Here is a 27,798-nt window from a genome sequence, read left to right as displayed (position 1 = left end):
TCTCCCCGTGCATGCGTGGGTTTTCTCCGGGTACTCCGGTTTCCTCCCACATTCCAAAAACATGCTAGGTTAATTGGCGACTCCAAATTGTCCATAGGTATGAATGTGAGTGTGAATGGTTGTTTGTCTATATGTGCCCTGTGATTGGCTGGCAACCAGTCCCCCGTCTCTCGCCCGAAGACAGCTGGGATAGGCTCCAGCTCCAGTTATGTAACTTCTACGTATGCACAACAGAAAATGAGGCAAGTATATTTAATTAAAATTCAACTCTACTTTTGACTTCAAAGAAACGTTGGTCAATTCAATAAAATACAAGGCATGTCGATTTTTTTGTATGGCAAAAATATCTAACCTTAACACTATTGTATCACATCGAACCGAATTACCCCGAATGAAAGGTTTAAATGGTGATACTATACATCACAACTGGGTTTCAGTCTACAAAGATACAAGCATATGATGTCAACAGTGTTTTCCCGGCTGGGGATTTTACTCACAGGTGCTCCTTCTCTCTGGAGAAAGGGTGACTGAGGGATTTCACACTTTGTGGCTGAAGGGTGTCCACTTTTGGGTGCAGAGGTGCTGTGACTTTGTGTATGAACAGTCGAATCTTTTCAACAATATTACCTCCTTGTTTCACATCAAAAACCTACAAGCAAGTGGAGGGAAATGTTCACTTGACTCTGGAAGAATTCAAAGATTTCAAGGAACAATACAAGCAGTTGATGTTTACAAAATACAAGGAAGAGGAGTCTTGAACTTGTTCAGTTATTATCATTTATTATACTAATTATTCTATATGATTTTTTATCATGACTTGGGACGTCCGATCTGGGCTTTTTTGACGATAATCGACATGCCGATATTGTCGAACTAAATTTCCAATTCAGATATGTGTCACATACCTGTACATGTGGTGGAATTAACAGATATGTATCTGTTTTCACAACATGTATGTGATGGATAAAACATCAGCATCAGCTGACTGTATACAACATTGTAAAACATCTGAGAAATACTTTCCATTAGGCATGGCTGTGACATTTGTTTTAAAAGTCAGCAATTTGCATTTTTTCATTATCAAGAAGTCCAGGGAAGATAATCAAGCATCATAATTTTCATGTTGGCTTAGCACTCTTAGTGGCGGAGCCAGCAATTTTTCATTGGGACGGCCAAGGTGAGACCATTACTCACATAAAAATAAATCATTAAAATGATACCTGAAATATCTAGATGGCCAGATAATATTGGGATATATATCGTATATCAATATTCAACCTAAATATATCAAGATATGAGTTTTGGTCCACTTTGCCCAGCCTGAAAAAAATCTATATTGGTACATCAAAAATATCGCCCAACCCTATTTTAATAGATTTTAATGAAATTTCCTCTACAGATAGATATTAAAGTCAGCTTATATTCTACGCCCCTTTAATCTGGTCCTGAAGCTCTGATCCATGAGTTTGAAAGGCTTAAAGTTGGACCGTTGTATAATTTGACGTGTCCAACACTCAGTATAAACCCAAATTCAAAGACAAAAAGTAATGTACCTAAGAAACAGTGAGGAGTCCAGGGTGTCCAGACTAGACTAGTGAATTAGTGAAGCATTCTTCGTAGTGAGCAAACAAGGTAATTAAAGAGAGAAGGAGAGTGCGATTGGAGACGGAATACAACAAAATATCTGGATACCTGATAGGAATACATATTTAATTGTCCAAACACGTGCTATGTGCGAAGAATGAATTTGTCTGAGTAGTGTATAGCAGTAAATAAGTTTAGTTCAGTGTTTTGATGAAGTCTTTAGGGATGGACTCGTTTGTGTGTACCTTTGTTGTTGGCATCTTAAGTTTCATGAACTCAGCCTCCCGACAAAGGACATTCCATGGAGCATGGATCTTCAAAAAGACAACTCCAGGAATCTTATTCTGTAATGAAACAGATCTTTGGATAACAGGTTTCATGAATCCATGAGCATAACAGAAGGCATGACAGAAAATGAATGAATAAACGGCTTATATGTGATATTCTTATATCCGCGATAACGCTCAGAACAATTCAAAAGGCGAGAGTCGTTCACTAACATCACATACTGTGAGCCAGCGCATAGCCACTGTTAAATATCAGTGAATAATAATGCGCCACATTTTACATTGGTAACATTAATGGTTACAGTAAAAGGTAACATTTGAAATAGTAATGGGTTCAATACTGGAAAACATTCATTCATTTTCTACTGCTTATCCTCACAAGGATTGCGGGGGTGCTGGAGCCTATCCCAGCTGTCTTCGGGCGAGAGACACCCTGGACTGGTGGCCAGCCAATCACAGGGCACATATAGACAAACAACCATTCACACTCGCATTCATACCTATGGACAATTTGGAGTCACCAATGAGCATGTTTTTGGAATGTGGGAGGAAACCAGAGTACCCGGAGAAAACCCACGCATGCACGGGGAGAACATGCAACATGCAAACTCCACACAGAGATGGCCGAGGGTGGAATTGAACTCAGGTCTCCTAGCTGTGTGGCCTGCGTGCTAACCACTCGACCGCCGTGCAGCCCTACTGGAAAAGAGTATTTTCTATATTTTCTGTATCTTCTTGATAATCCTTCAATACAAAACCTGCTCAGCCAAGACCAGCATACCTGCTATGGAAATAAGATATTCAAACAACTGCCTTTCTTACCTGCTCATCCTTTTCCAACTGCAGCCCAGTCTCTTGGAGGTTCTCTTCAAACTCTTCCCGCCGGAACCGCTTATCATCTTCATGATAATCAGTCTGTTGTTCTTGGGCAGCAATCTCTGGGTCCTCTTTGGGCTGTAGCGGTGCACGGCTGTTTCTCAAGCTCAGACTGCGTCGGAGCCGGCGAACAAAGTTGCCGTCTGCAAACTTGGGAGGTTTGCGCCGCGCACTGTTGGGTTTCTGAATGTGATAAGCCAGCACGTAGTCCACTCGCCGCTTGCCATCAGCAAAATATGGGCCCAACGCAACGCACAGGGGCGTTCGGTCATCAACATTAAGATTTTTCATTTGCTAAAAGAAAAATGAAAAGGTTAATTAATTAAAGAAACCTTGGTTTACAAAACTTATCATGACTTTTTATGCATTGAACATTCAGGGTATGGACATTGAGATGGTGACATCTTACAAGAACCTGGGTGTTCACCTCAACAATAGACTGGACTGGACTCATAACACAAACGCAATACACAAGAAGAATCTGCTCAGGAGTCTTTTGGAGTGTAAGGGGCACTCCTGAAGATGTTCTATGACGTCTTCATAGAACGTCACCCTTCACATTGAAAGGGTGAAGGAAAATACATTTCTGAGGATCACAATCGATGAAAATATGAGCTGGAAACCTCATATTACAAATATACAACATAAGGTGGCCAGAAATATTTCAATATTGAACAAAGCAAAATTTGTTCTCAATCAGAAATCACTCCACACTCTTTATTGCTTTCTGGTTCTACCATATCTTACTTATTGTGTGGAAATATGGGCTAATAACTATAAAAGCAATCTTCACTCGCTAAATGTACTGCAAAAAAGGTCAGTAAGGATAATTCATAATGCCGCCTACAGAGAACATACTAACTCCTTATTTCTAAAATCACAAATACTTCAACTTGCTGATATAGTTCATCTTCAAACAGCTAAAATAATGCATAAGGCTAAAAATAAGCAATTAGCTAAAAATGTCATCCAATACTTCTCTACAAGAGAGGAGAAATATGATCTCAGGGAAGAAGTACATTTGAAACACTTCTATGCTAGGACTACGTTATGCTAGCCATAGCATTTCAGTATGTGGAATCAAACTATGGAATGGATTGAGTAAGGAAGTCAAACAATGCACAACGATGAGCCAATTCAAGAAACAATACAAGCAGTTGATGTTTGCTAAATACAAGGATGAAGAGTCTTGAACCAGTCATGATGTGCTATATATATCACTATATTGACACTTACTATGGTACCCATTATGTCATTGGATGCTCATATCACCTCCTACTTTGGTATGTGACAAAAAAAAACAAAAAAAAAACTTAAATTATATTAGGAAAGCAGGAAGTGAACAAATGTAACAGTTACTGATTGTAAAAGTACCAGATGGAGGGGTAGGATTTAATAAGCTTTGCTTCTTCCTACTCCTTTTGGACATGTGGAACTGTGAACTGATTATGGGATGCATTCAATTGTAATCTGATGCATGTTCAAATGAAATAAAACCATTACCATTACCATTACCTGTTTCTATGTATTAGCAAGCTAATAATCCATAAAGCACACAGTTGCACTCACGCTGTATATTAATAAGATGCATGCCATATTGTGTGCTAACTGGAAAATGTGCTTTTGCGTAAATATTTTATGTTAACCAAAAATAACACTAACGGCGCTTATGGTTTCACTTTAACTTTTGATGCAAAGGACTGTTTACTCTAGGGATGCCCGATAAGATTGGCTGGCAAGGGCAAGGTTAAGCAGTGTTATAAATCATAAAAAAACATTGAGATGAGTACTATTATTGTTAAATGGTACCCAGAATTTATTTTTTATTTACATTTCCAGTAACTGACCGCCACTTTGTCATTATAATGAATGAATGAATGAATGAATGAATAATGAATAGTTGTGGTGAAGGGTATACCCTTCACCCCAACTATTCACATAAAGAAACAGATGAAGTTCCCTACTATTGAGTTCTTGGTCTTGGTGTTGTCCATGTCCAAATTCTTCTCCTCATTCGGAACCGGCCAATAGTTGTCACTTCTATTCATGATGCTGAGCTCTTCCTGCTTGGAGCTCAGCGTGGGGGAGCCTGAGAAAGATACAGGACATGGACATTCAGTCAGGACATCTTGACATTTCAAATGTCCCGTTTTTTCTGGAATTCCACTTTTTTCCATTGAAATGAGTAGTATATTTCCACATTTTCCTTTCCAGCGTCAAAACATTCAGACTAACAAGGTTTCACATGCCAAAAAATTCCCAGATTTTCTGTACTTCCACATTTTCCCTACAGTGTTCCAGTTCGGTTTCAACATTCATATGCCATTTTTACACAAATGAGCTTCTATGGTTTAGTGGAACTTTTTGTATGTTGTAATCATAAAGAAATTACCGCCATTTTCATTTAAAGTGGTTGAAGATTTGCAAAATGATTTGGAATTGTTGACATATCTGAACATCTAACTTATGTTGTCCATTAGAGATAGACTTTACATATTTATTCTTTTCTTTCTTTCAAATATAATTAGTACACATGAAAAAGGTGGTTTAATACCACTGAACTTAAACCAAACAAAATCATGAAAATATACAATATGAAGTGTCAAGAAGCACTTCAATAATTCATTCATTCATTCATTCATTTTCTACCGCTTTTCCTCACGAGGGTCGCGGGGGTTGCTGGAGCCTATCCCAGCCGCCTTCGGGCGAGAGGCGGGGTACACCCTGGACTGGTGGCCAGCCAATCCCAGGGCACATATAGACAAACAACCATTCACACTCACATTCATACCTATGGACAATTTGGAGTCGCCAATTAACCTAGCATGTTTTTTGGAATGTGGGAGGAAACCGGAGTACCCGGAGAAAACCCACACATGCACGGGGAGAACATGGAATTGAACCCTGGTCTCCTCGCTGTGAGGTCTGCACGCTAACCACTCGACCACCGTGCCGCCCACTTCAATAATAATACTATAAATATTACATATTGTGCTCTGATTGGTTTATCACTACCAGCGTACATATTACGTCCCTGTGTCAGTGGGAAACGGTCCAACGCTCAAGCAGGCTAAGCACTTTCTGGAGTAGCACAACATTTACACAGATTTCGAAAGGCGTACAAGATTATAATATATTATTTCATCATTTATATCGGAATTCACATGTTTGAAAGTTAACACCACCAGGCAGACAGCACCTTTCATGACATTACCAGTTACTGGAAAACAATACCAATCGGTGTTAGTAACACTTAACACCGTTACTCGTAACACTGAACAATGGTCAACAGAAATAGGCATCTCATTAATCATGTTGTTGGGGGTGTCTTTTGGTCCTGAATCTAATTTTTCATTGGAACAGCAAGCATGGCCTCCCGCCCAACTATGTCATTCTGATAATGTGTCAACTTCTTGGAATTAACACCCGTGAGCTAAATCGTTTCATTGCTCACTTCATCTACTCAAATTTAGTATTGTATTTTAGTATTATTTGTCATATACATTCTCCCTTACCTCCGACACACACACACACACGCACAACTGCACTCAAACTTAAACAACTGTGGTAGTTTAATTGTGCTGTATACAGTACATCAGAAAGTATTTTTTATGTTGTATATTTTTACATTAGATTTGAATGACTCCCAGTGTTGATGTTTCATGACTTCCGGTACATATATGTTTTATGATTATTCACACTCATAATCATGCTCATATGATTTGGAAATTGCATCACTGAGCCGGAAGTGGTGCCTGTGATTAAACAGTGACTGAGCACTTTGCTTTAAAAAAAGAAAATACACATTTTACAGGATTGTATGGCATGCAGGTGGAACAGAATAGTCGTTTAAATATGTTAATGACAAAAATCTAATAAGTAATAAATTCACCAATGTCAAACAAAATCCATAATAAACTGTCAGTAATACACAACACAAGAAATGAAGATCCCCTAAACTTTCCCAGCATGACACACACAGAAAAATGAAAGGATTCGACATTTTGACTTTATTCCCATAATAAAACCTCCTCCCCAAACTAAGTTTCCAAGAATTATAACTGTATCTTGTTTCGTTTTTTCTTTATATTTTAACTCTATCGTACTACACTGACAATATTTCCCCCTCAGATGCCATAAAATTGAGACTTTTCTCTTGTGAGAAAATGATTCTTTCAAAATTACCTGTTTTTTTTCCTATTTCTGCTGTTGTTGTTTATTTAATTTTCTAACTATTTCAGTTTTCTTGTCTATTCTAATTTTGTCTGTTGTTTTGGGTGTTTTCTTAATCTTGCAACTTTAAAAAAACATTTTTTTTTTTTGCTTTATTATTTCTACTAACATTTCCTCATAATATTACAATGTAATTCTCATAAAATGTTTACTTTTTCTCATTAGAGTACAACTTTTTCTCTTAAGATTTTGACTTTATTCTTATTTTAAATTACTGTTGGTTTTGCCTTTTTAAAATTTCTTGTCAAATTATATTTGTAGAATGTACCGCAGGACAATAAATAAAAAAACAGTGCAAATGGCCCCCTGGTTTATGTCACTGCAGCATTTGCATGTGTTTTATGGTGTTTGGATCATTTCTGTCTGTGGCATCGCTGTCATATCGAGCTGTGTGCCCAAAAATGCCCCCGGGCTGCACTTTGAACATTAGTCATGTCTACGAACAGCCTACACACGCACTTTGACACCTACGGACAATTTACACCCCCCGTTTTGCGTTTACATGCATGTTTCTGGGATGTACTAGCAGTATGCGCACAATTCCATCATACAGTATGATCAAAAAACCACACAGTATGGCAAATAAAGGGTTTTCTTACCAGGCCCATCCATTGCGTTTTGATGGTTTAAGCTCTCAACGGCACCATTGAGCCCATCTTGACGCTCCATAGTAAAAAGCTTCTAAACAGGCTTCGTGTAAAAAAAGCACATCTATTCCTTATCCGTTTCTCTGCTGCGCTGTTGCGTGGATACGCGCGTCTAGTAGCTCCCACTAATTCAGCCCCTTGGAAGGCAAAAGCACGTCGAATGGTTTAAAAGCGCGCACATTAAATGACGCGAAAGGGTTCACATATAAATCCACATATATCATACTACGTAAAAAAAAAAAAAAAACATATCGTTGTCATTTCGCGTAGTACATATTAACAATCCAAGTTGTCAGAGCTGCTGCCATTCCTCCGACTGAGTCTTTTTTTCAGGAGTCTTTTTTTGTTTGTTTTCAAGCAACAGTCGCGCCAGTGGCGGAATTTTTACATTTTACGTAACTGACTAATCCCTTGCAATAAAAAATACATATCCCCAACAAGTCACCAAACCTCGAAACATGACTTATGTACACTATCAATATTGTGATATTGTTATTAGCAGCTTGTGTTCGCTCAGAGGTTACCGCCCACTTGCACGAGGCGACGAAAACTGTAGGGGGATAATCGATACAAATAACCGATAGAATCGATACCAATTGTAGTATATATTTTTATATCGATAGTCATGATCGCGCCCCTTTTCGATGTGTCTTTTCACATATTTGTGTTCTGGTTGTGCTGTTCACACGTTACATTGTTAAAGGCGTTTAAGAAAAGTAAAAAATCTAAACAGTGTCATGTATAGGTATCAGTCCATGGCTCTGGTATCGGTTCGATGCCGAAATTTGCAGTATTGCCCACCACGAGGCAACGTCACGAGCAAGAAGCGCAGCAGCAAGTGCGGTGGGTTTTCAAACATCACGATGCAAAAAATCACATATCGACTTCATGTCCTGAAAATAACTTTTGTAAGATCCGTGTGATTTTTTGTGTGAAGTGAATGAAAAAGACAGAACAATAACTTTTAGCAGAAACGCTGTGTATCGACCATAAAAAAGACAGACTGAGGCGTCATTTAGTTTGAATGGCCACTGTTCACATGAACATCAACATACAGAAACTGACCTTGTGGTGAACAATACTGAGTCTGTGATATTTACATGTGATTCCACAAAAATGTTGATTTTAACAGGGTGAGGGCATGCTAATAAATGACCCTACCTCGTATCCAGTGAAGAAGACACTCCGTTTATTTGAAAGATTCCAAATAATAATCCCAGACAGAGCAGAATGACTCCCCATTCACCTGAGAACATACAGGGTGGAGTAGGAAGTGTATTTCTCCACCCACACACTTACAAGCAAATGGTCAGGGAGCACCTGATTGGCCAAAAGCAGAGTGGAGTTGTTCAAGAATAAAAGCACAATCCAAGTGCATAAATGACATAAGATAATTGGTTGTTAGGCTGGTCAATGCTGCAGCATAACAACACCATTGCAGCCTTGCTGTTACATTTGTCCTCAGGTGGGACAGACATTCCTGGAGGACGTGTATCGACTTGTCTCATCTCGTCGTTAGGGATACACCCATCTAAAACTAGGTGCAGCCGGCATATTTCTTTAAAAAATATTTATATGTAAACATTTGTGTAGAGCATGTGTCAACAGAGGGCTAAAGTACTGCATTTTTTTTCAACCGGTTTCTCCAGCAGGTGATTTCATTGATGAGCTCTAAGAACTGAAGGAGATTATTAAAATCACCTGCTTTATGGCCGGCTGGGAAAAAAACCTGCAGTGTTTTGTTTTGACACCCCTGTTTTTTTCTATTTTAATTTGACGCCCCTAGTATAGAGCAATGCTTTGGTGTTTGCTTGGTTGATAACTGCTTTATAAACATGATATCTGCACTACTGTATCCTCTTTCATGAATCTCAACAAAGTGAACCAACCTGATTGACGCCATCATTGTGTCCTTCATCAACGGTGAATCACAACAGAACTGGAGTCTTTGCTCTGCATGCCTCTTCATGCACAGGGTGAGTGTATTTGCAAAGTATTTCACTGTTGGGTGTTACTGTGGATGGCAGGACTTCCCCATTGCCAAAAGCAAGGCTGTGTTAGGGGAATGAGTCGTGAATTTGCATTAGCTTGCCTGAGCCGGTGTATTGTTCTCACAAAGGCAAGCCCGAGGTGCTGTTTTACCAACCACACCCTAAAGCCTCCTGAGTTGACTAGAAAGAAGGGCTAGAAGTCAGTGGTATCCAGAGTAATTATTTATTACAATATGTAAAGTCATTTTTATTATATAATATTACAAGAAGAAAGTTTGAATAGTTGGAACATAAAAAAATAACAACAATAGCATAAATGAAAAAAACACTGTCATTTTACAAGAATAAAGTAAAAACTAAGAGAAAAAAGTCATATTCTGACAACAAAAAATTTTACAAGAATAAACTTATTATGAGGGAAAATAACCGTATTTACCGTAAAGTTTTACCGTAAAGTTTTACCGTAATTCCACATTTGGTCACTGTAATTCTACATCCTGTAACTGTATAGGTTATTATTTTTGACTGCAATTCTACACTTTGTTACTGTATAGGTTATTGTTTTGATGTACATATATTTACACTTATTTTGAACAGCACCTGCCACTTATATATTTATATTGTTATTCCTTGTTTTATTTTTATTCTTTTACTTAATCTTATTTTTACCTTCTGCAAAATGCACCGTGGAAGTGCACTCAAATTTTGTTTTATGCAATACAATGACAATAAAGGCGATTCTGATTCTGATAATAATATAAGCTTAGTAGCATAGCGTTGAACTGTTGAGGAAAAATGTACAGAGAAAATGTAAGAAAAAGAACATTTGTACATTAAGAAAATATACAAAGATTTTTTAAGAAGAATGTTGAAATATTTTTTTAAAATGGCAGAAAAGGGGGACTAATAAAACACCAACTACTTTATCACAAAGCTGGGATGCAGTTTTTTTTTTTAATATAACGCCTTAGTCTTAGTCTTAGTTCCATGCTAAATTGCTAATGCTAGCAAAACACCAGACTTCAGCCATGGTCATCACATTGACAACCCGTCAATAGCAGCCGGAAGTCCAATTTAGCTGGCAGTTCAATGCCAAAATGTGAAAAGCACTGGTTAGTTGGGCCACTCTTATGCCAAGGTAGCACTGTATATGACAATAAAAACAATAGCTGCACTGCTCCAGTCTCTGGCAGGCCATGGAATCCGTGATAAGTCAAACACAGCGACAGTAGATCCAAATAACTTTGGTCTTGCTACAAGAGCCATCTGCCAGGGTTTTGAAGCTAACTTTACCAATCTAAATACTCTTCTTTCTCAATTTCTGCTCAATTTTTGTTCCAAGCTCGGGGCTACAGAGTTACCGTGCTTCAATCAAACTATGGTGGGGGCTGAGGGTCAAACAGGAGAAGCGCACGTGTCAAAAAAATTGCCGCCGTTACCACGTTAACTTTGACAGCCCTAATAAAAAGTATACATTTGTGTTGGCATCTGGATTTGCAACAGTTTCGTAATGGTACACACTTCTGCCTATTCATGGCAGATGGTCTGGGTTCAATTCCCTGCCTGGGTTGTGTTAGGAAGGGCATCCGATGTAAAAAAAACAAAAAAAAAGTGGTTAAAAATGTGCAATTTATTTAATAATTCAATAACAGACATTTAATTAAAATAAATACTAACTTAGTTATTGCAGCAGTATTAGTACACCGTATTGTTTTAATTATATTAATTTTTATTGTACAGTATATTGAACAAAGAAGAAGCCATTAAACGTTGGACAGGATCTGAATAAAGAGGAATAACACCTGAATGTTGTTATTGTTTGAGCCACTGTGGCATGAAAGGAATAGTCCACCCCTTAGAATAAAATCCCCCCCCCCCCCAATCTGTTTGCCACACTCCATGAAACAGGAAGTAGCTTGCTAACTAACAAACACAAAGACACTGTGCAATTGTTTTTCTTTGACATTTTGTTCAGACACCCCTCTGTGAATCACCACTTTATGGTGGTGGAGGGGTTTGAGGGCCTGAGTGATCCTAAAAGCTATGTTGTCTGGGGCTATTTGCCGATGGTGGGGTGTCCCAAAGCAAACAGGTCCAAGGTGACGGGCCAGACCAAGAATTATTCAGAAGACCCATATAAAGAAAGAGAGGCTTCACCTCGCCCAGACATGGGATACCAGGGCCGCACCTGGAAAGCCCCCCAGGGGAGGGGCTTGCAGGTGAATGCCTGGTGATCTGGTCATGACCTGTGGAGCCACACAAGATCTTCCCCAAGTAGACCCACCACCTGCAGAGGCAAGCATAAGGGTCCTGTGCATTTAATTTTGGGTGGTGGTCGGCTGGAGGGCGTGACTGGAAGGAACGGCCAATGTGGTGTTATTGGACTTCTGTGCAAACAGTTTTTCCATAACTAACGCCATGTTCAAACATAGGGATGTCCATACGTGTGCTTGGCACGCAGGTCTACGTATGATCGACTTTGTAGTTCATCAGACGTGTGTCCTGCATGTTCTGGACTCACGGGTGAAGAGAGGGGCTGAGCTGTCAACTGATCACCATGGTGATGAGTTAGATTGGATAGCGGGTGAGGATGCCGGACAGACATGGGAGACCCAAACGTGTACGGAGGATGTGCTGGGAACGTCTCCTGTTTGAAGATTGAAGATTCTCCTGTTTGTCGAGTCTTCAACTCTCACCTCTCACCATATTGACTCTGAATGGGCCATATTCTGTGCCTCCATTGCCGAGGAAGCTGATTGGATCTGCGGCCGCAGGTGGTAGGTGCCAGGGCTGCTGTCAAAAAGTCCTATCGAGCATGGATGACTTTTGGGGGTCCATGCGCCAGTCCAAGTGGCAAATGGCTTCGGCAGTGGACGAGCCAAAACCTCTGGTGTGGGAGCAGTTTGGTGAGGCTATGGAGCATGACTTTTGGTCGGCCTCAAAGAGGTTCTGGCAAACTGTTCGATGCCTCAGAAGGGGGAAGCAAAATATATATTTTTACAGGTTTGGTCCAATATATAAAATTAGGGGTGCTCCGATTGATCAGCCACTGATCTGTATCAGCCAATGAAAAAGGATGGTATCAATATCGGCCGATACTTACTTTGAAACGCCGATCCCCTGCGCCCATCCAGCTACTGTCGCAATCAGAGCAAACACAAACAAACATGTCTACTGTGTTGGGACTTTATGGTTTTGTGAGAGAGCCTCAAAAATGTCTCACAAGGGTGGCGCTTTAAGAAGTTTTAGTTTGGTGACGCATTTAGGGCCACACTTGGCAGTGTGTGTTGAGTTTGAGGCTCGTCATGTTATCATCCATCAGGCAGCGGCGGAAGCCCCGGTTCCAAACTGCTGTACTTGCAAATGTGGGCCAAATTTGGGGATGAGTGCCACCTCAGTATGGATTTGGGAGCATGCAGACACTATGTCGCACTTTTAGTGCAGGAGGAACTTTCGTTGTTTGTGGGGCTGCAACGGACTCTGGATGATGTGACGAGTGTGACCGGTGAGCATTTGTGCCGCGCTTGAAACGGCTGTGGTGATATTTCATCTCCTCTCCGGGCACAGAAGAGGGTGTCTGCTGCATATGCGCTTAAGAAGGCAGCGGATGCGGCTGCAGCACAGCAGGGGTGCTTTTCATTCAAGTTGTCAACTAACTGTAGGCATGCAAAACACTATCCATTTCCTGTGTCCTCTCTCTTCCTCTATCACTCTCATGCACAAATATAACACTTCCTGTCATGAAAAGTGTCATTTTGGATTCTTCTGTTCTCCCCAGTGGGATGCAAGATCATTTTTCATTGGCAAATAAAGCACATATCTAAAGTAGGGCTGCAGCTATCGAATATTTTAGTTATCGATTATTCTACCAAAATGTGTCGATTAATCGAATAATTGGAAAAAACATATTTCTGTTTGGTTAAAGAGCAATAATAAATTTACAAGAAAAATAAAACATGTCACAAAATAATGAACGATCATTTGGTTTAATTTTTGAGATTATTAAGGTTTTATTTCTTAAATGAACATTGTGCATTGTCTATAATTTATCTCATTAATTTGTTTTCACTAATAAATCAAATCCACTCAGTTTAACAAGCTAAAACCTGAATCAAGTTTAATGAACAATAACATGACATGATAAACGTTGATCATCACAAAGATTTTTATTATAATAATTCATGGAACAAATCAAGCAAGAAAGATGTAAAGGCTTAAGTCAGGCTTATTAATAAAAAAAAGACCAATATTTAGAGTTTACTTTTCAGAAAAAAGGGAGTCAGAATAAAAATCAATAAAATCAATCAATCAATAAAAAAGATAGTGATAAAATAAATACATTAAAAATATTTTTGTAATTAAATAAACTATTCATTCATTCATTTTCTACCGCTTTTCCTCACGAGGGTCGCGGCGGTGCTGGAGCCTATCCCAGCTGTCTTCGGGCATGAGGCGGGGTACACCCTGGACTGGTCGCCAGCCAATCACAGGGCACATATAGACAAACAACCATTCACACTCACATTCATACCTATGGACAATTTGGAGTGGCCAATTAACCTAGCATGTTTTTGGAATGTGGGAGGAAACCGGAGTACCCGGAGAAAACCCACGCATGCACGGGGAGACCATGCAAACTCCACACAGAGATGGCCGAGGGTGGAATTGAACCCTGGTCTCCTAGCTGTGAGGTCTGCGCGCTAACCACTTGACCGCCGTGCCGCCCTAAATAAACTATAAATACAATTTTAATAAAGTTCAAATAACATAATAGCCTTATAATCAGTAAATTAATTTAATTGCTTCAGCAAAGCTAGTTGTTAGCTGAATGTCTTCTTCTGATCTTCTGTGAGCTTGTTAAACAACTGACTAACACATTACCGCCACCTTCTGGTCGGAAGCTGCACTGTAACTGAACATCTCATGGATTATGATTAACTATCACACATATGGGCGAGTGTTAGCCACATGCCTGCGTTAGCTGCCTTTTGGAAACTCACCATACTCCGTCACTTGACTCAATTGTTTGTTCTTCAAATACCAAATCAAACCTTGTTACTCCCACAAAATGGTTTCTGTGGCACGTGTTGGCAGTTCATGTGTTAATTTGTAATCTTCACACACAGCAGTTCATGGCTGTGTGTTCCAACAGAAGATATATGCTCCAGTCCTCAGGTTAAAAGATGCTGACGGCAAACGAGCATCTTGTGGAGCCTTCTAGCGAAATTGGAATCTACTCTTCCATCTGTGAATGATGCTGAGGCAAGCTGTTCGCGAGGTGTTGTGTTAGTTTGTCAGTTATCAATTCGCCAAGGAAAGACGTTTCGGTAATCTCAGCAGCAACTGTAATCACCACATGTGATTTTTTTTCTCCCTTAATAATGAAAATGTTATATAAAACTGCATCTAATCTAATCTAATCTAAACATGCAAAAAAGTAAGAAATAAGGAAGGAGCAAACACTTTTAAACGGATTTAATTTAAGGACCACGTCCGTTGTCGCTTTCATTGCCATTTTCACTGCTGTCACTCGGGAAGCTAAATGAGTAGCCTATAAATAAGTAACCAATAAGTGGTTGTCCAAACACTGCCTCCTAGCGTTTTGGAAGAGAATTACAATTACACGAGCTCATGGAAGTCAATACCACACAACACTGCTAAGCTAAATCAAAATTATTTGACATATGTGAAGCTTTTTAAAAAAAAAAAATACTTTCCCTGGTAAGTGACATTTATGTAGGAGTAATTTCATTACTAATTCAATGACATTTTGGGGAAGGTAAATATAACTAATTACTATTTAAAAGTTTGTCCAACTTGGCTGATTACGGGTCAACATGATTATTATCATTATCACCATTATCAGTATTAGTATTATCTTTTTTATTGTGTTGTTTTTGAACGGTGCATGCTCTGCGTTCATCCACAGGAGACTGGCGGTAACTGCAACACGGTGCCTCCATGACACTTCCTCGTTCCTCCGTGGAAGACAAACTTTTGACCCAACGGCCACGTCCCAACGAGGCGCTATTATATGGCATACGGTTTTTTGTGTAAATACACTTGGTGTGGATATCGAAATTATCACATAGCTCCTCGAAGTTAGTCGCTCCGATCTCGGAAGCTTGGAATATGGCTGACAGGAGAGGAACGGACGACGACGACGACGAGCAGAAAGTTGAAGGTGCCATGGGTGGGGAAGGTGCCATGGGTGGGGAAGGTAAGTGTATGAATGTGTTTATAAAAACGTTTCTGTCCTGAACACAACTCGGACAAGATGGTTTCACTCGGCACGGATCAGAGGAAGTGTCGCCAATAACTTGTTGGACAAATGTTTTTTTTCTAGCAGCGTCTTTACCGGCCATGCCGTATCTATGTATGTATGGTATGTATGTATGTATGGTATGTATGTATGTATGTGACTCCTAGACTTCCAAGTTATTAGTAATAGATCCATCGTAACTTTGCAAGTAGGATAGCATTCTGCTTTACGGGCAATCCCAGGTGACAATCTCGAATCCCCGGAAAAGACTGAAATGAATGAATGGGTTATTCCGAGGTGCGTGTCTTTTTTTGACTAAACTTTGATATTATATTATTTATTCTTACATTAAAATACAAGGATAGTGTTTTTCCATAGATCTGCTGTTGAATTCGTCGGGGGTGGGGGTGACGTCATTGTCTATTTGCTGAAGCAAACAGCTGAAAGGAAGCAATACATGTACATGTACAGTATGTATACATGTGTGTGGATATGGGTCATATGGGAAATAAATATATGGATCATTCTTCTGAAAGGGCTACAAAGCAAAAATTAACATTGGTTTCTAAACAATTTGCATGTTAAAATTTGGGGTGTGTATTGGCAAGAATCTGGCGATACGATACGTATCACGATACTCGGCTCACGATACGATATATCACGATATATCACAATACTGTTAACAAGGCGATATATTTTTTTGTTTTTCTTGTAGTTAAAGATTATTTCCTGGAAAAACCGAATTACACCAGCAATATGCACTTACTAAACACATTTTTATTCCATTAGAACAGTATGTTATGCTGTATCACAAACTTTCCTCTGTAAAAACGTAAAGTGTAGCATTTGGATAAATAAAGCTTTAACATCCAGCTTTAAATTTACAAAAAAAAACAAATAAATGAAATGATGTCTCAAGATCCTGCTCAAATGTTCATATTTCATTAGCTGTGAAAAAATGCAGAGTATACAGTCCCTGACGTATTCAGTATTTTTGTGGAACAAAGTAACTAACATCAGTAAAAAGTCCTTTTAGGATGCTTGAAATAACCATTATTTAACTAAATAGTGATATCAATTTGAAAAACAAAATACCTGCCTTTTATGTTTTTCATTTTGTTCGCTTACAGTACAGAAAATCAACCAAGCAGTGACCTTAAAACTGAAGAACGAACCCAACCAATATAGAATAATAGCATAACGTGAGACCTCTGATGGAATCACTTTTTATACAAACCAAAAGATGACTACTACAGTATGAAATTATGATTACTCCCATTCAGTCAGATTGTGTCTTCTCAAACAAATGGTAATTACCAGTCAAATAATTGAATGTTATCAAAAACATCTTTTTTTTCTTTTAACAGACGTCATTGATGATCCCATCATAGAACAAGGAGCAATAGTCCTCAGAGGGTAAGTAATATCATAAGAGCTTTTTCATGTACGCCTGTAAATGATCATTGTGGTGTTGCTGGATGATCTATGCCAGCTTTCTGTCTCTGAGGATTTCACCAGCCACCCTCTTCTTCTTTATACTGCAAATACCTATTTTACCCCGTGGATACATTTCAGTGTGATTTTGAAGTGACTGAACCCCACGGACCCCTGTGTCCAACCTCCGTGGTAATGGCACGCTGCAAGAGGCCTTGCTTATGTCCGACCACGTTCAAGAAGAGAAAGCTTCTTAGCTTTAGCCATCAGGAGGGTATGAATGTGTGAATGCCTGACAGAAAATTAGAATTTTGAGCAGATTTTGGCTTTTAAAGCCTGTGGTCCTTAACTTTTGATCAGGTGAAAAACATACGGTGAGTGTATTGTTAGAATGTATGCTAGAATAAAGTGCTTCCATTATAGCATTAGTTTTCATGGCTCTCTTGCCCAAAACCTTTCCCGAACCCTAGTCTTGCATGTCAACAGGCTTATCAAGGGACTTTTGGTGGCATAAGTTAGTTTTTGCACAGTTATTATAGTACCACATTAATCAAGCTTTCTTTATGACAGGTATGTGATTGAGCGTATAAATGCAGATTATCCCAGTCAACACATTTCTTCTGAGGACTTGGGTGGAAGATCAAGTGAACACCAGGATCCACAAATCAAAGAAGTTGTGGAGCAGCTGCTCAAGATTGCAGATGAGATGAACAGGAATGCTGAGCTCCAACGGTATTCTTGAAATAGTTTTAACTTGAACTTCACTCCTGAAAGGCTTCATTTCTCTGGTTACTGTTAAGCAAACCCTTTGTATTCCAGGTTTTCATTTCTAATGACGAAAGACCAGTGAAGAGTAGTTCCCTCTTTATCTAAATTAGTGGTTCTCAAACAAAGACAATCTTGCAAAGAAGAATGCAGTGATCCAGCATTAAGACATCATTTAAAAGTGCTCATGTTTTCTGGTCTTTTATTAAAAAAAAGTCAGGAATCAAAGAATACTTAAGTCAATATATTAAATTAAATAAAAAAAAAACTTGTGCATATAAAGTAATCATCAACTTAAAGATGTGTTCTTAAATGAAAATACATTTAGAATTTTTTTACATCCTGTCTGTTACAATAAATATAAGCAGGTTTATTTTTTCAAAAAAATATCTCCATTATCATTATTATTATTAACGGGCTGCACGGCGGTCAAGTGGTTAGCGCGCAGACCTCACAGCTAGGAGACCAGGGTTCAATTCCACCCTTGGCCATCTCTGTGTGGTGTTTGCATGTTCTCCCCGTGCATGCGTGGGTTTTCTCCGGGTACTCCCCTTTCCTCCCACATCACCATTATCCTCACTATGGTCGCGGGGTGTGCTGGAGCCTATCCCAGCTGTCTTCGGGCGAGAGGCGGGGTACACCCTGGACTGGTGGCCAGCCAATCACAGGGCACATATAGACAAACAACCATTCACACTCACATTCATACCTAGGGACAATTTGGAGTCGCCAATTAACTTAGCATGTTTTTGGAGAAAAAACCCAGAGAAAACCCACGCATGCACGGGGAGAACAAGAAAACTCCACACAGATGGCCGAGGGTGGAATTGAACCCGGGTCTCCTAACTACACGTCTGCCGTGCAGCCCCATCTCATCTTTGTCAAGAAAAATACAAACGCAACACTTTTGTTTGTGCTCCCATTTTTCACGAGATGGACTCAAAGATGTAAAATTCATTCCAGATAAACAATATTCCCATTTCTTTCAAATGTTGTTCACAAATCTGTCTAAACGTGTGATATTGAGCACTTCTCCTTCGCTGAGATAATCCATCCCACCTCACAGGTGTGCCACATCAAGATGCTGACCTGACATCATGGTTAGTGCTCAGGAGTACCTTATCCTGGCCACAATAAAAGGCCACTCTGAAATGTGCAGTTTTGTCTCACAGCAAAATGCCGCAAGCATTGAGGGAGAGTGCAGTTGGCATATTGGCAGCAGGAATGTCAACCAGATCTTTTGCTTGTGTATTAAATGTCTCCACCGTAAGCCGTCTCCAAAGGCGTTTTAGACAATATGGTAGTACATCCAACCGGCCTCACAACCGCAGGCCACGTGTAACCACACCAGCCCAGGACCTCCACATCCAGCAGGTTCACCAGGACACTCATATAAAAAACAACTAAAATATCATAAAATATCTATGGAACTGGACCCCTTGGTTGTGATATGACATAGACGCAAAACCAGATAATTTTTGTATGCCTTTTACTGCAGGCTAAGAATTCATTGATGAGCCGACACGCCTCTACAATAAACACTTGTATGTCTGTTTATTCTTTACCCACAGATTAATAAACCAGGTTCAAGGTAACTGCGCTCAAGATATTTTCATGAAAGTGGCCAGGAGCATCTTTGCTGACGGCATCAACTGGGGTCGAGTTGTGGCTCTCTTCCATCTAGCATACAGACTCATATACAAGGTAAAAGTCCACTGGAGTCTACACATTATTGAAGTTAGTTCATTGTGTATGGTTGGCTTATTGTCATGGAGTCAGACGGAATGAAAAAAAATAACATTAAAGTTATTTATTATCCGCTGTGCAGCCAACATAATAATCCCTAATAAAAATCCCGAAAGACATAGGCTACTGTTCATTTCTGACCCATAGCAAAGTAAAACTTCACTCTGAACCCCCAAAGTCACTTCCTGTTTTGAGCTCCTTATAGGAATGTACTAATATTTCGCTAGCCAATGTACTAATATTTTGCTAACGTGATTAGCCAAGGTGTATTTTAGCTGTTTGTGTGCCATGCGTGCTCTGATAAAACCACAGGCAAAACTATTGCTTTTGATCAAGGTTCAGGTAAACCTCGGTAATGCTAGTTTATACCAATATATAGTTACCGCCTTAGCATTGTATAATCGTCTCTGTGGGGTTGCAAATACGCCAGGAGACACAATGTATTGCAATAATGCAGTTAATTTGTTGTTTGTTAATATGTTGGCATATATGAAAATGCAGAGTGTGTCCGGTCTGTGTGTGCCACCTCAAATTTCAAATCATAATTTGATTTGACTTGACAGGCACTGACCACAAACCATCTAGAGAACATCAGACTGGTCACCAGTTGGGTGCTACAAGTTATCAGGGAGCAGCTCTACTATTGGCTTGTTCAGCAAGGAGGCTGGGTGAGTCATGCAGTTGGGTTGGCTGTGGAAGAAAGATGATAATGTACTATATATCATTCCATACTTGTTGTTTCTTTCATTCTAGGAAGGTGTCATCAGTGGATGGTCTCACTGGAGGAAATTAACCTTAGTGGCATCCGTGGTTTTGGTAGCAACCTTTGTTTATTTCAGGAAGACACGCTGACCATCAGCTGTCACACCCTCATCAACGATGGTTCACTCAAGTAAGAGAGATGGAGATAAATATGAATATGTTTTTCAGGAAATAAGTAACTATCACTTATAAACCAAAGTACAGGCTAGGCCAAGGCTTAAAGCAGTGACGATAACTATCTGAACAGAAATCAGAAATGCACAAACTATGCCATAGACGTTCATATCATCCTAACCCCAACCCAAGATGCCATCAAAATGTTGCAGGACCTGCTGTGTATATTTTGTTATACCTTTCAGATCACCTTCAGCTGTGTTATTTTCCAAGTTGGCGTTAACAACCTGTCGTGCAATACATGTACTTTATGCATGCCTGTTGAAAGGGGATATGACGACACGAGTAATGATATGCGTATTTTCTGAATGCATTTACTCTGATAAATGTGCAAACATCGGCTGCAAAGATCATCTTTTATGTGTGGGGGTGCCTTTATCAATACCTGTATGTTACCCGCAGGTTGCTTTGGTTTAATGTTCATTTTTTTGCATTGGTCATGGGAATAGATATGATAGTTACAACACTGTAAGTTAAGACGCTGACCCAAACTTTTGCTAATATCTGTTCTTTTTGAAGAAGTCTATTTTTTAATTCCACAAGTGTATTTTCTTGATGTTTAATTAAATATGACTGTGTATAAAAGACTTCTATCAAAATGTGACACCAGCATCTATTTTGGAAATTCACCACTTCCAGGTTCTTCACTCTACGCTGTTGTTTTTTCATTAAGAAAACTAATCTACTACAATCTCCAACATGTGCCTTTACATCACTACACGTAAACATAAAGGCATAGAGGAATAAGACATGGAAAAAGTCAGACCTCATCGCTTGGTGCTATTTTGTCTCCCATTGTCTCACTTCATGCTGCGTGTACATCTTGCCATCAAAATCTGAACTGTCCCTTTCCAATGTGTGCATGAGACTCTCCTAGATGAGAAGATTGAGGAAAATATCGTACCAATGTGAGAATTTTTGGAATGGAATAAAACCTGATGATCACTACTTTGCAGGCCATGCCTAACTATCTGGTTGCCTGGGAACCAGATATCAGAGACCCCCATCTGAAGTCCACAGTCAGCTTTTTGGTCTTGGTGGCGTTTAGCAGTGGTCGTGCTGCAAGGTGGTTGGAATTTCTGGAAATGTCTGACCTGTTAACCCTCCCATTTTCTTCCCGTAGTAAACGTCCATAGTTTGTCTTTTTCTTGTCTCCTTCCTATTTAAATAGAACATTTCCCATATTTCAACAAATTTCCGGCCAAAAAAGAGAATCCTCTCGGGTACTGTGGGTGTCAATGGTGATTTGTCAAGTTTGTTTTGGACTTGAGCCTGCCTGAACCTGAGAAATTGTTCGCAGACAATCAACTCAACTCCATTTTCTTGGATTTATTTCACACTTCAACCATTTACTCCAACCATTTGTCAGCTTAGGTTGATGACCTTAAATCAGAGAGGAATAGCTTAAAAATATCACTGTCTTTCCAGTATATCATCTGTTCATAGTAACCAAGGGTGGAAAAGTCCATCACATCACATTAGTATCAGAGATTTTAACGATGTGTACTATACTGTAGCATGATTATGTAAGAATTCTCTATCTTTGATGACTATCAATACAGTCATGTGGTGTAAACATTTAATGGTGTGTGTGCAGGGTCATCCCAGTTGTATTTCCCCTGGAAGAATCGAATTTTGATTGGGTGCTACCTTCAATGCTTCATTTCCACAACGAAGTGAAGGGCTTTCCTTTATTTGCTGATCTCCTCCTCCTTGTCCAGAAATATTTAGAAAGAAGTCCCATGTGAGACATTGCTGTAATCCCTGAAGTCTGTTTGGATGCAGAGGATGGAACAGACCTGAACGAAACCAAAACCAACTTTAAACACTTTAAATATCTTTCAAAATGCAAATTGAAAACAGAACTCATACTTTGTAGTCGTCTGACAATGGAGGAAGGGGGTAGTGGTTGGAATACACATACATAATAGTACAGTAATGTACAGTAATGTAATGTATTGGTATACAGATATTATGGTTATTTTTTTCTGGCAATAATGATGTCAGGGCTTCACACGACAACAAGCTTACTAGCTCCACATGTCGGCGCTCTGGAATAAGCTTTGCCTCTATCATGCATTTTCAAAAATATGACTAAATCATGCAGTTTTGTGGTTGAATAAGAAAAATCATATAAGTCATATGTAAGGAAAAGTTGTGTAATATTCATGCCTAAAAATTGCTGAATGAAGTCTAATACAAATAGAGGGCATTCAGAAGATGCATCCAAAGATGTGTGGTGTAATTTCGCACACTGGTCACTTGCAGTCAGTAATGTTACTGTAATGTTGGGTGAGGCACACAAGCACCAAACAGGGTCAGCTGGTTTAAATGATCTCACAACAGGCACAGTGATCCCTAACACGAGCTACTGTTGCAGCCGTAACTTACGCCAAGCTAACACTCAACTCAAAATTAGTTAATATAAGCTAGCTAGCAATAACAAACTTTTTTAAATTGCCACAATTGAACAGCACATAACAGATAATGCTGTGTTTATTCTGTTAACATGACTCAGTTTGGTTCGTGAGTAAGCACACTCGAGTGAGTATATGGAATAGCAAGTGAGAACATAGCAATACAGTAGGCTTATCAATAACTTACATTTACCCGAGGAATTGTAATCCACTTTACTAATAGAGTAGAAATAGACTAACAATAAAATATAAACACACCTCTTCTATCCAGGCTAACAGAAGATGAAGAAACATTTGCCTTATGCTAGAAACCCAGATCTCGCTATGGAAACGTGTGCGAGCTCCACCCCCGTGACATCGTAGCTCCGAAGCTGACTGGTTCCTGCCGGCTTATGACTGTCTATGGGCGGCGCAGACCTGTCAATAGCACCCGCTGTTGCTCAGTGGGAACATAAAATGCGTACTTTTACTTTTGAGTAAAAAAACATGATGTCATGTTCTGGACTACACAATACTAGTAGCAAATGGTACATGTTGGTAAATGGTACAATGGTACCTGCTTGAATTTGCTTCGAAGACAGCCCACATCATCCTGGAGTGTTGCGGATTGTGGGTCATCATAGCTGCAATTTTGGATCAAACCCAGAAGAGAATCGAGGACCTTCATGCGTTTTCTAACAAACAGAAAACATTCATGAAACGTAAGCTGAAACATTGTATACAGCAAACTCACAACCCCAATGCCTGCTCCACATTGGAGGACTTTGGCTGCTATTTGAATCCCTGTAAATAGTGTAGCACTGACTTGTTAGCGTCCTCTCCATGGTAATGGTAATGGTTTTATTTCATTTGAACATGCATCAGATTACAATTGAATGCATCCCATAATCAGTTCACAGTTCCACATGTCCAAAAGGAGTAGGAAGAAGCAAAGCTTATTAAATCGTACCCCACAATCTGCTACTTTTACAATCAGTAACTGTTACATTTGTTCACTTCCTGCTTTCCTAATATAGTTTGTTTTTCGGTTACTTATGTTGGCCACTAGTCGGCAGTGTTGGTATCGTCCATTTAAATTGTTAGAAAAACATGTGATACATTGTAAATGTAATACCTGTCTTTTGTTTGTCATCAATAAAATAGTACTTCCTCTCTTTGCCCCACAACGTGCTCGGCATCGATGAGGGGGTGCAGAAGTGGACAGAAAGACAACTTTTGTTTCATTCTATTGTCCTTCAGAGACCCAGTAAGGCCGTTACACTACACCTGCACATGTTTTGAGCTGATCATCAGGAATAAAATGCAATATGAAATGCTAATTACCGGTAGACCAATGCTAGCTGACATGTATGTCAGTCGTTCTTGACTATTTAACAATAAGGAAAAGCTTGTCACAAAGAAAAAGTTGCCATAAAACATGTCAACACTGCCACCAGGTGGTCACCACGAGGTACCTGTAAAATATGGTAAGACTACAAGATTAAAAAAGGACATTCGTTGCTCCAATGTATATATTTTTAAATAGATAAATTGCATATTGTTGCAAATGAAAAGACTATTAGGCTATAGTTAGTACAATAATAATTATTGAAGGACCTAAGCTTTGGGTGGGCTTCTTGGGCACCGGCACTATGCAGGATGTTTTCCATATAGCACTGGAATCCTTTCAAGCTTCAGACACGTTGAAAATGAAATGTATGGTCCCAGTCAGCCTCAGAGCCTGAGGGCTAACATGATCTGGGCACGCAAAAGGAGTCAAAGGAGTCGGAAACAGCGCTGGCAGGCAGATTATTTGTCCAACCAAATAAATCGCTGTCATTTGATTATTTATGAAAAGGCAACTTACTGTTTCTTGATTGGATGACTGGATAAAAGTCAGTGATTGAATCTACACAAGTTAACAACGCAGACACACCGAGATGTAATGATTCAAATAACTTACCTTATTTTGGAATCTGTTCTATGTTGAAGAAGACATTTCCATGCAACAGCAAAGCCATAATAAAAGGAAATCTGTCATGATTAAAGGACACAAAAGAGTACCAGTAAACAAATAACTATCTCAGTATATAGTCAAATGTGCATTTTTGTGTGTGGCTGCTAAATAATCCGCCATGGGGCCAAAGAAAATTGCGAGTGGCAGCAATTTGATTAAGAAGGTGAGAAACACCTTTGAAGTCAATTTCACCAGGATGTACAGGAGGTTCACAGCAACAATAAGTTCCATCCATTCCTCATTTTGAATTATTTCAGAATATTTAGGCAATGTAAAACTATATTGCTATATATACTATATTACTGTAAAATGGAACCTACAGTGAAACCATACAAAAAACAAGGCACATTTTCCCACAGGAAATCATGTAAATCTAATTAGTCTGTTCCAAATAATATTAATAGAACTTTATTAGACTTTTTATTATTCTCTGTAAAATATTATAGGGAAAATTTTCAACAGAAATCTATTTTTATATATATTAATATATTTCATAAATATATTTGTATTATTCTCTCTAAAATATTATATTATTATTATTATGCGTTCTGTTCCAGACCCCAGGTTCTGCTCCAGGTCAATTGTTTCCAGACCTGACAGTGAATTTTTGTATTTTGAGCATAGAGAAGCTGTTTATGACCCTTTAAATACTGCTTTTAACATTATTAGAACCCTCCAGACCAGGGGCTCAAACTTAATTTACCTGTGGCTGCTGGAGATGGGGTCTGTGTGAGACTGGTTCACATGAAGCATTGGGAGTAGGGCTGGGAATCTAAGGGGACCTCACGGTACAGTATGATACGCAATGCATGGCTCAGAATAGCGATAACATCTTCATACAGTGAAAAAAACACTGTTGTATTTTGGTTTTCATTTGTCTATTTGACGAGCTTACTATTAGTTCTGTGATTGAAGATTGTGATAGCAGGAAGTGAACAAATGTAACAGTTACCGATTGTAAAAGTACAAGATGGAGGGGTAGGATTTAATAAGCTTTGCTTCTTCCTACTCCTTTTGGAAATGTGGAACTGGGAAGTGATTATGGGATGCATTCAATTGTAATCTGTTCCATGTTCAAATGAAGTAAAACCATTACCATTGCTTATACTTGCTTTTTATGAGGCGTAGCTCAGACCTTGCGGGTAGCATTTACACTATTTTTCCATGTCAAGTCGCGGGCCGCAAAATATGACACAGAGGTCCTGCAGACCACGAGTTTGAAACCCCTGCTCTAGACTATAACAATAAATCTTGAATCTATTAATACATCAATCAATACTACTTATTATGGCTTTTGCCCTGTTATTCACTGGCAAGCAGTCCAAGGTGTAGTCTGCTTTTCTGACTGGCTCCAGCTACAATCACCATCATTCATTCATTCATTTTCTACCGCTTTTTCCTCACGAGGGTCGCGGGGGTGCTGGAGCCTATCCCAGCTGTCTTCGGGCGAGAGGCGGGGTACATAATAAGAATAAAAAGGTTCATATCTTTGGAATGAAGGACGCTTGAAACAGTATTTCCTTATACACAACCTTTGCATTTGGTCATTAGGTATGGAATCGTACAAATGTAGCATATCTCACCTCTGTGAAAAGTTGAGCGCCGTGAGATGTTCCATGTTTGAGGCCAGTTTGCAGCCCTCGGTAGGTCCCTTTCTTAAAGCCTTCATGGTACCCTTCTCCACGGAATCTGAGTGCACAACATGAAATTGAAATTACATGTAGGCAAACATTAACGAATAAAGGAACACATGCATGCACAATTGTATTTGAAAATAAGGGGAATTTAAAAAAAAACAAGGAAAATCAACAAAATGTTCACAATCTTCACAATCACCAGCACCCGCATGCCTGACCGACACAAAAATGGCGCTCAATATCAACTTTAAATATTGACAGCAAGTTAATTACATTATTACTACATTAATCACGTGTTATTTTGTTTCCCAATACTACGTCTATCTTGTTTTGTTGTATTTGTGAGTTTGTAACCTAAATGTAGAATGAGCAAAGAAGCGATAGAGCTGGGGATGCGCAACGCTGCACTGAAGCGTGTATTGAGCTTTTTAAATGTACGCTTGTAAAGTTAATACGACAAAGTATTGAAACGCGACGGTGCCGTGAAAGTGGGGCAAAATGTGGCAGTTTCCCGATGAAAACAGGAGAGTTGACAAGTATTGGAGAACACACTTCACGAAATGAGTAGGTTTCAACACAAACACAGATTATCTGAAAGCAAAACCAGTACTTACTTTTCATCCGCCATTACAATACTGTCAAACATATCGTCATTTCTAGTGTCCCGGGTCATCATAATGTCAGACTTCTCCATTTTTCTCCTTTTTGTTTTTCTTCTTTTGGCATCCAAATCTGCCTACGGAACTAAATCAGTCGCGGTGTTGCTACGGCAACTCCGCTGGGACACTTTTATGTCCAACGTAATCTTTTACAGTACGTATTTTATGTGTTTAGTACAATTATGCATTTGAAAAAACATGTATTTCTTGTAGGTAAGCTTTGGTATACCACTCACTGTTGGTTATAAATACGCATTTGTGGGCTGATGACGTAATCGCAACGCGACATATCCCAACATCCCTTGCGCGCGTCAATGCGTTTTTTTAA

General features: G+C 39.3%; 3 protein-coding genes across 5 annotated transcripts in view; 1 reads left to right on the top strand and 2 right to left on the bottom strand.

The window, feature by feature from the left end:
- ano1a (anoctamin 1, calcium activated chloride channel a) overlaps positions 1-8,101 on the bottom strand; it is a 31,048-nt gene extending 22,947 nt beyond the window's left edge. Inside the window, exons 1-5 of the mRNA XM_058077657.2 lie at positions 7,580-8,101; positions 4,712-4,836; positions 2,694-3,041; positions 1,830-1,928; positions 498-649 (exon numbers count right to left, since the gene is read on the bottom strand). Coding sequence (XP_057933640.2) covers positions 498-649; positions 1,830-1,928; positions 2,694-3,041; positions 4,712-4,836; positions 7,580-7,649 — 794 coding nt within the window. The 5' untranslated portion in view covers positions 7,650-8,101. The remainder of the gene's footprint in view (positions 1-497; positions 650-1,829; positions 1,929-2,693; positions 3,042-4,711; positions 4,837-7,579) is intronic.
- A 1,378-nt stretch (positions 8,102-9,479) lies between these two features.
- On the top strand, positions 9,480-21,709 carry LOC131132324 (apoptosis regulator BAX). 2 transcript variants are annotated; one of them, XM_078792353.1, is made up of 7 exons: positions 9,480-9,603; positions 15,548-15,820; positions 17,248-17,296; positions 17,885-18,046; positions 19,651-19,783; positions 20,389-20,493; positions 20,579-21,709. In XM_078792353.1, the coding sequence occupies exons 2-7, from the start codon at positions 15,751-15,753 to the stop codon at positions 20,675-20,677; spliced, it is 618 nt and encodes a 205-aa protein (XP_078648479.1). In that variant the 5' UTR covers positions 9,480-9,603; positions 15,548-15,750; the 3' UTR covers positions 20,678-21,709. The 2 variants fall into 2 exon arrangements, with proteins under 2 accessions (XP_078648479.1, XP_057933834.2); XM_058077851.2 differs by having other exon boundaries at positions 15,548-15,838.
- A 346-nt stretch (positions 21,710-22,055) lies between these two features.
- Positions 22,056-27,781, bottom strand: lto1 (LTO1 maturation factor of ABCE1). Of its 2 annotated transcripts, none has more exons than XM_078792360.1 (5): positions 27,707-27,781; positions 26,758-26,863; positions 25,121-25,191; positions 23,735-23,852; positions 22,056-22,560 (listed from the first exon to the last, which is right to left on the bottom strand). In XM_078792360.1, exons 1-5 carry the CDS (start codon positions 27,757-27,759, stop codon positions 22,489-22,491), a joined length of 420 nt encoding a protein of 139 aa, XP_078648486.1. In that variant the 5' UTR covers positions 27,760-27,781; the 3' UTR covers positions 22,056-22,488. The 2 variants fall into 2 exon arrangements, with proteins under 2 accessions (XP_078648486.1, XP_057933836.2); XM_058077853.2 differs by lacking the exon at positions 27,707-27,781 and adding an exon at positions 27,426-27,700 and having other exon boundaries at positions 22,057-22,560.
- Between the last annotated feature and the right edge of the window lie 17 nt (positions 27,782-27,798).

The sequence above is a fragment of the Doryrhamphus excisus genome, linkage group LG1 (assembly GCF_037039965.1).
Source record: "Doryrhamphus excisus strain RoL-2023G ecotype Guam linkage group LG1, RoL_Dexc_Guam_v1.1, whole genome shotgun sequence".
Taxonomy (NCBI): domain Eukaryota; kingdom Metazoa; phylum Chordata; class Actinopteri; order Syngnathiformes; family Syngnathidae; genus Doryrhamphus; species Doryrhamphus excisus.
The sequence above is the reverse complement of the archived record's forward strand: the minus strand, read 5'-3'. Positions and strand labels throughout refer to the sequence as shown.

Excerpts from the sequence above, each read along its gene's own strand:
- LOC131132324 (XM_058077851.2), top strand. The coding sequence starts at position 15,751 with ATGGCTGACAGGAGAGGAACGGACGACGACGACGACGAGCAGAAAGTT. Across the intron at positions 15,839-17,247 it reads AGGTGCCATGGGTGGGGAAG|ACGTCATTGATGATCCCATC; the intron begins GTAAGTGTATGA and ends TTCTTTTAACAG. Across the intron at positions 20,494-20,578 it reads TTGTTCAGCAAGGAGGCTGG|GAAGGTGTCATCAGTGGATG; the intron begins GTGAGTCATGCA and ends CTTTCATTCTAG.
- lto1 (XM_058077853.2), bottom strand. The coding sequence starts at position 27,505 with ATGGAGAAGTCTGACATTATGATGACCCGGGACACTAGAAATGACGAT. Across the intron at positions 23,853-25,120 it reads AGAACAGATTCCAAAATAAG|AAAACGCATGAAGGTCCTCG; the intron begins GTAAGTTATTTG and ends TCTGTTTGTTAG. Across the intron at positions 22,561-23,734 it reads TTCGAAGCAAATTCAAGCAG|GTCTGTTCCATCCTCTGCAT; the intron begins GTACCATTGTAC and ends GGTTTCGTTCAG.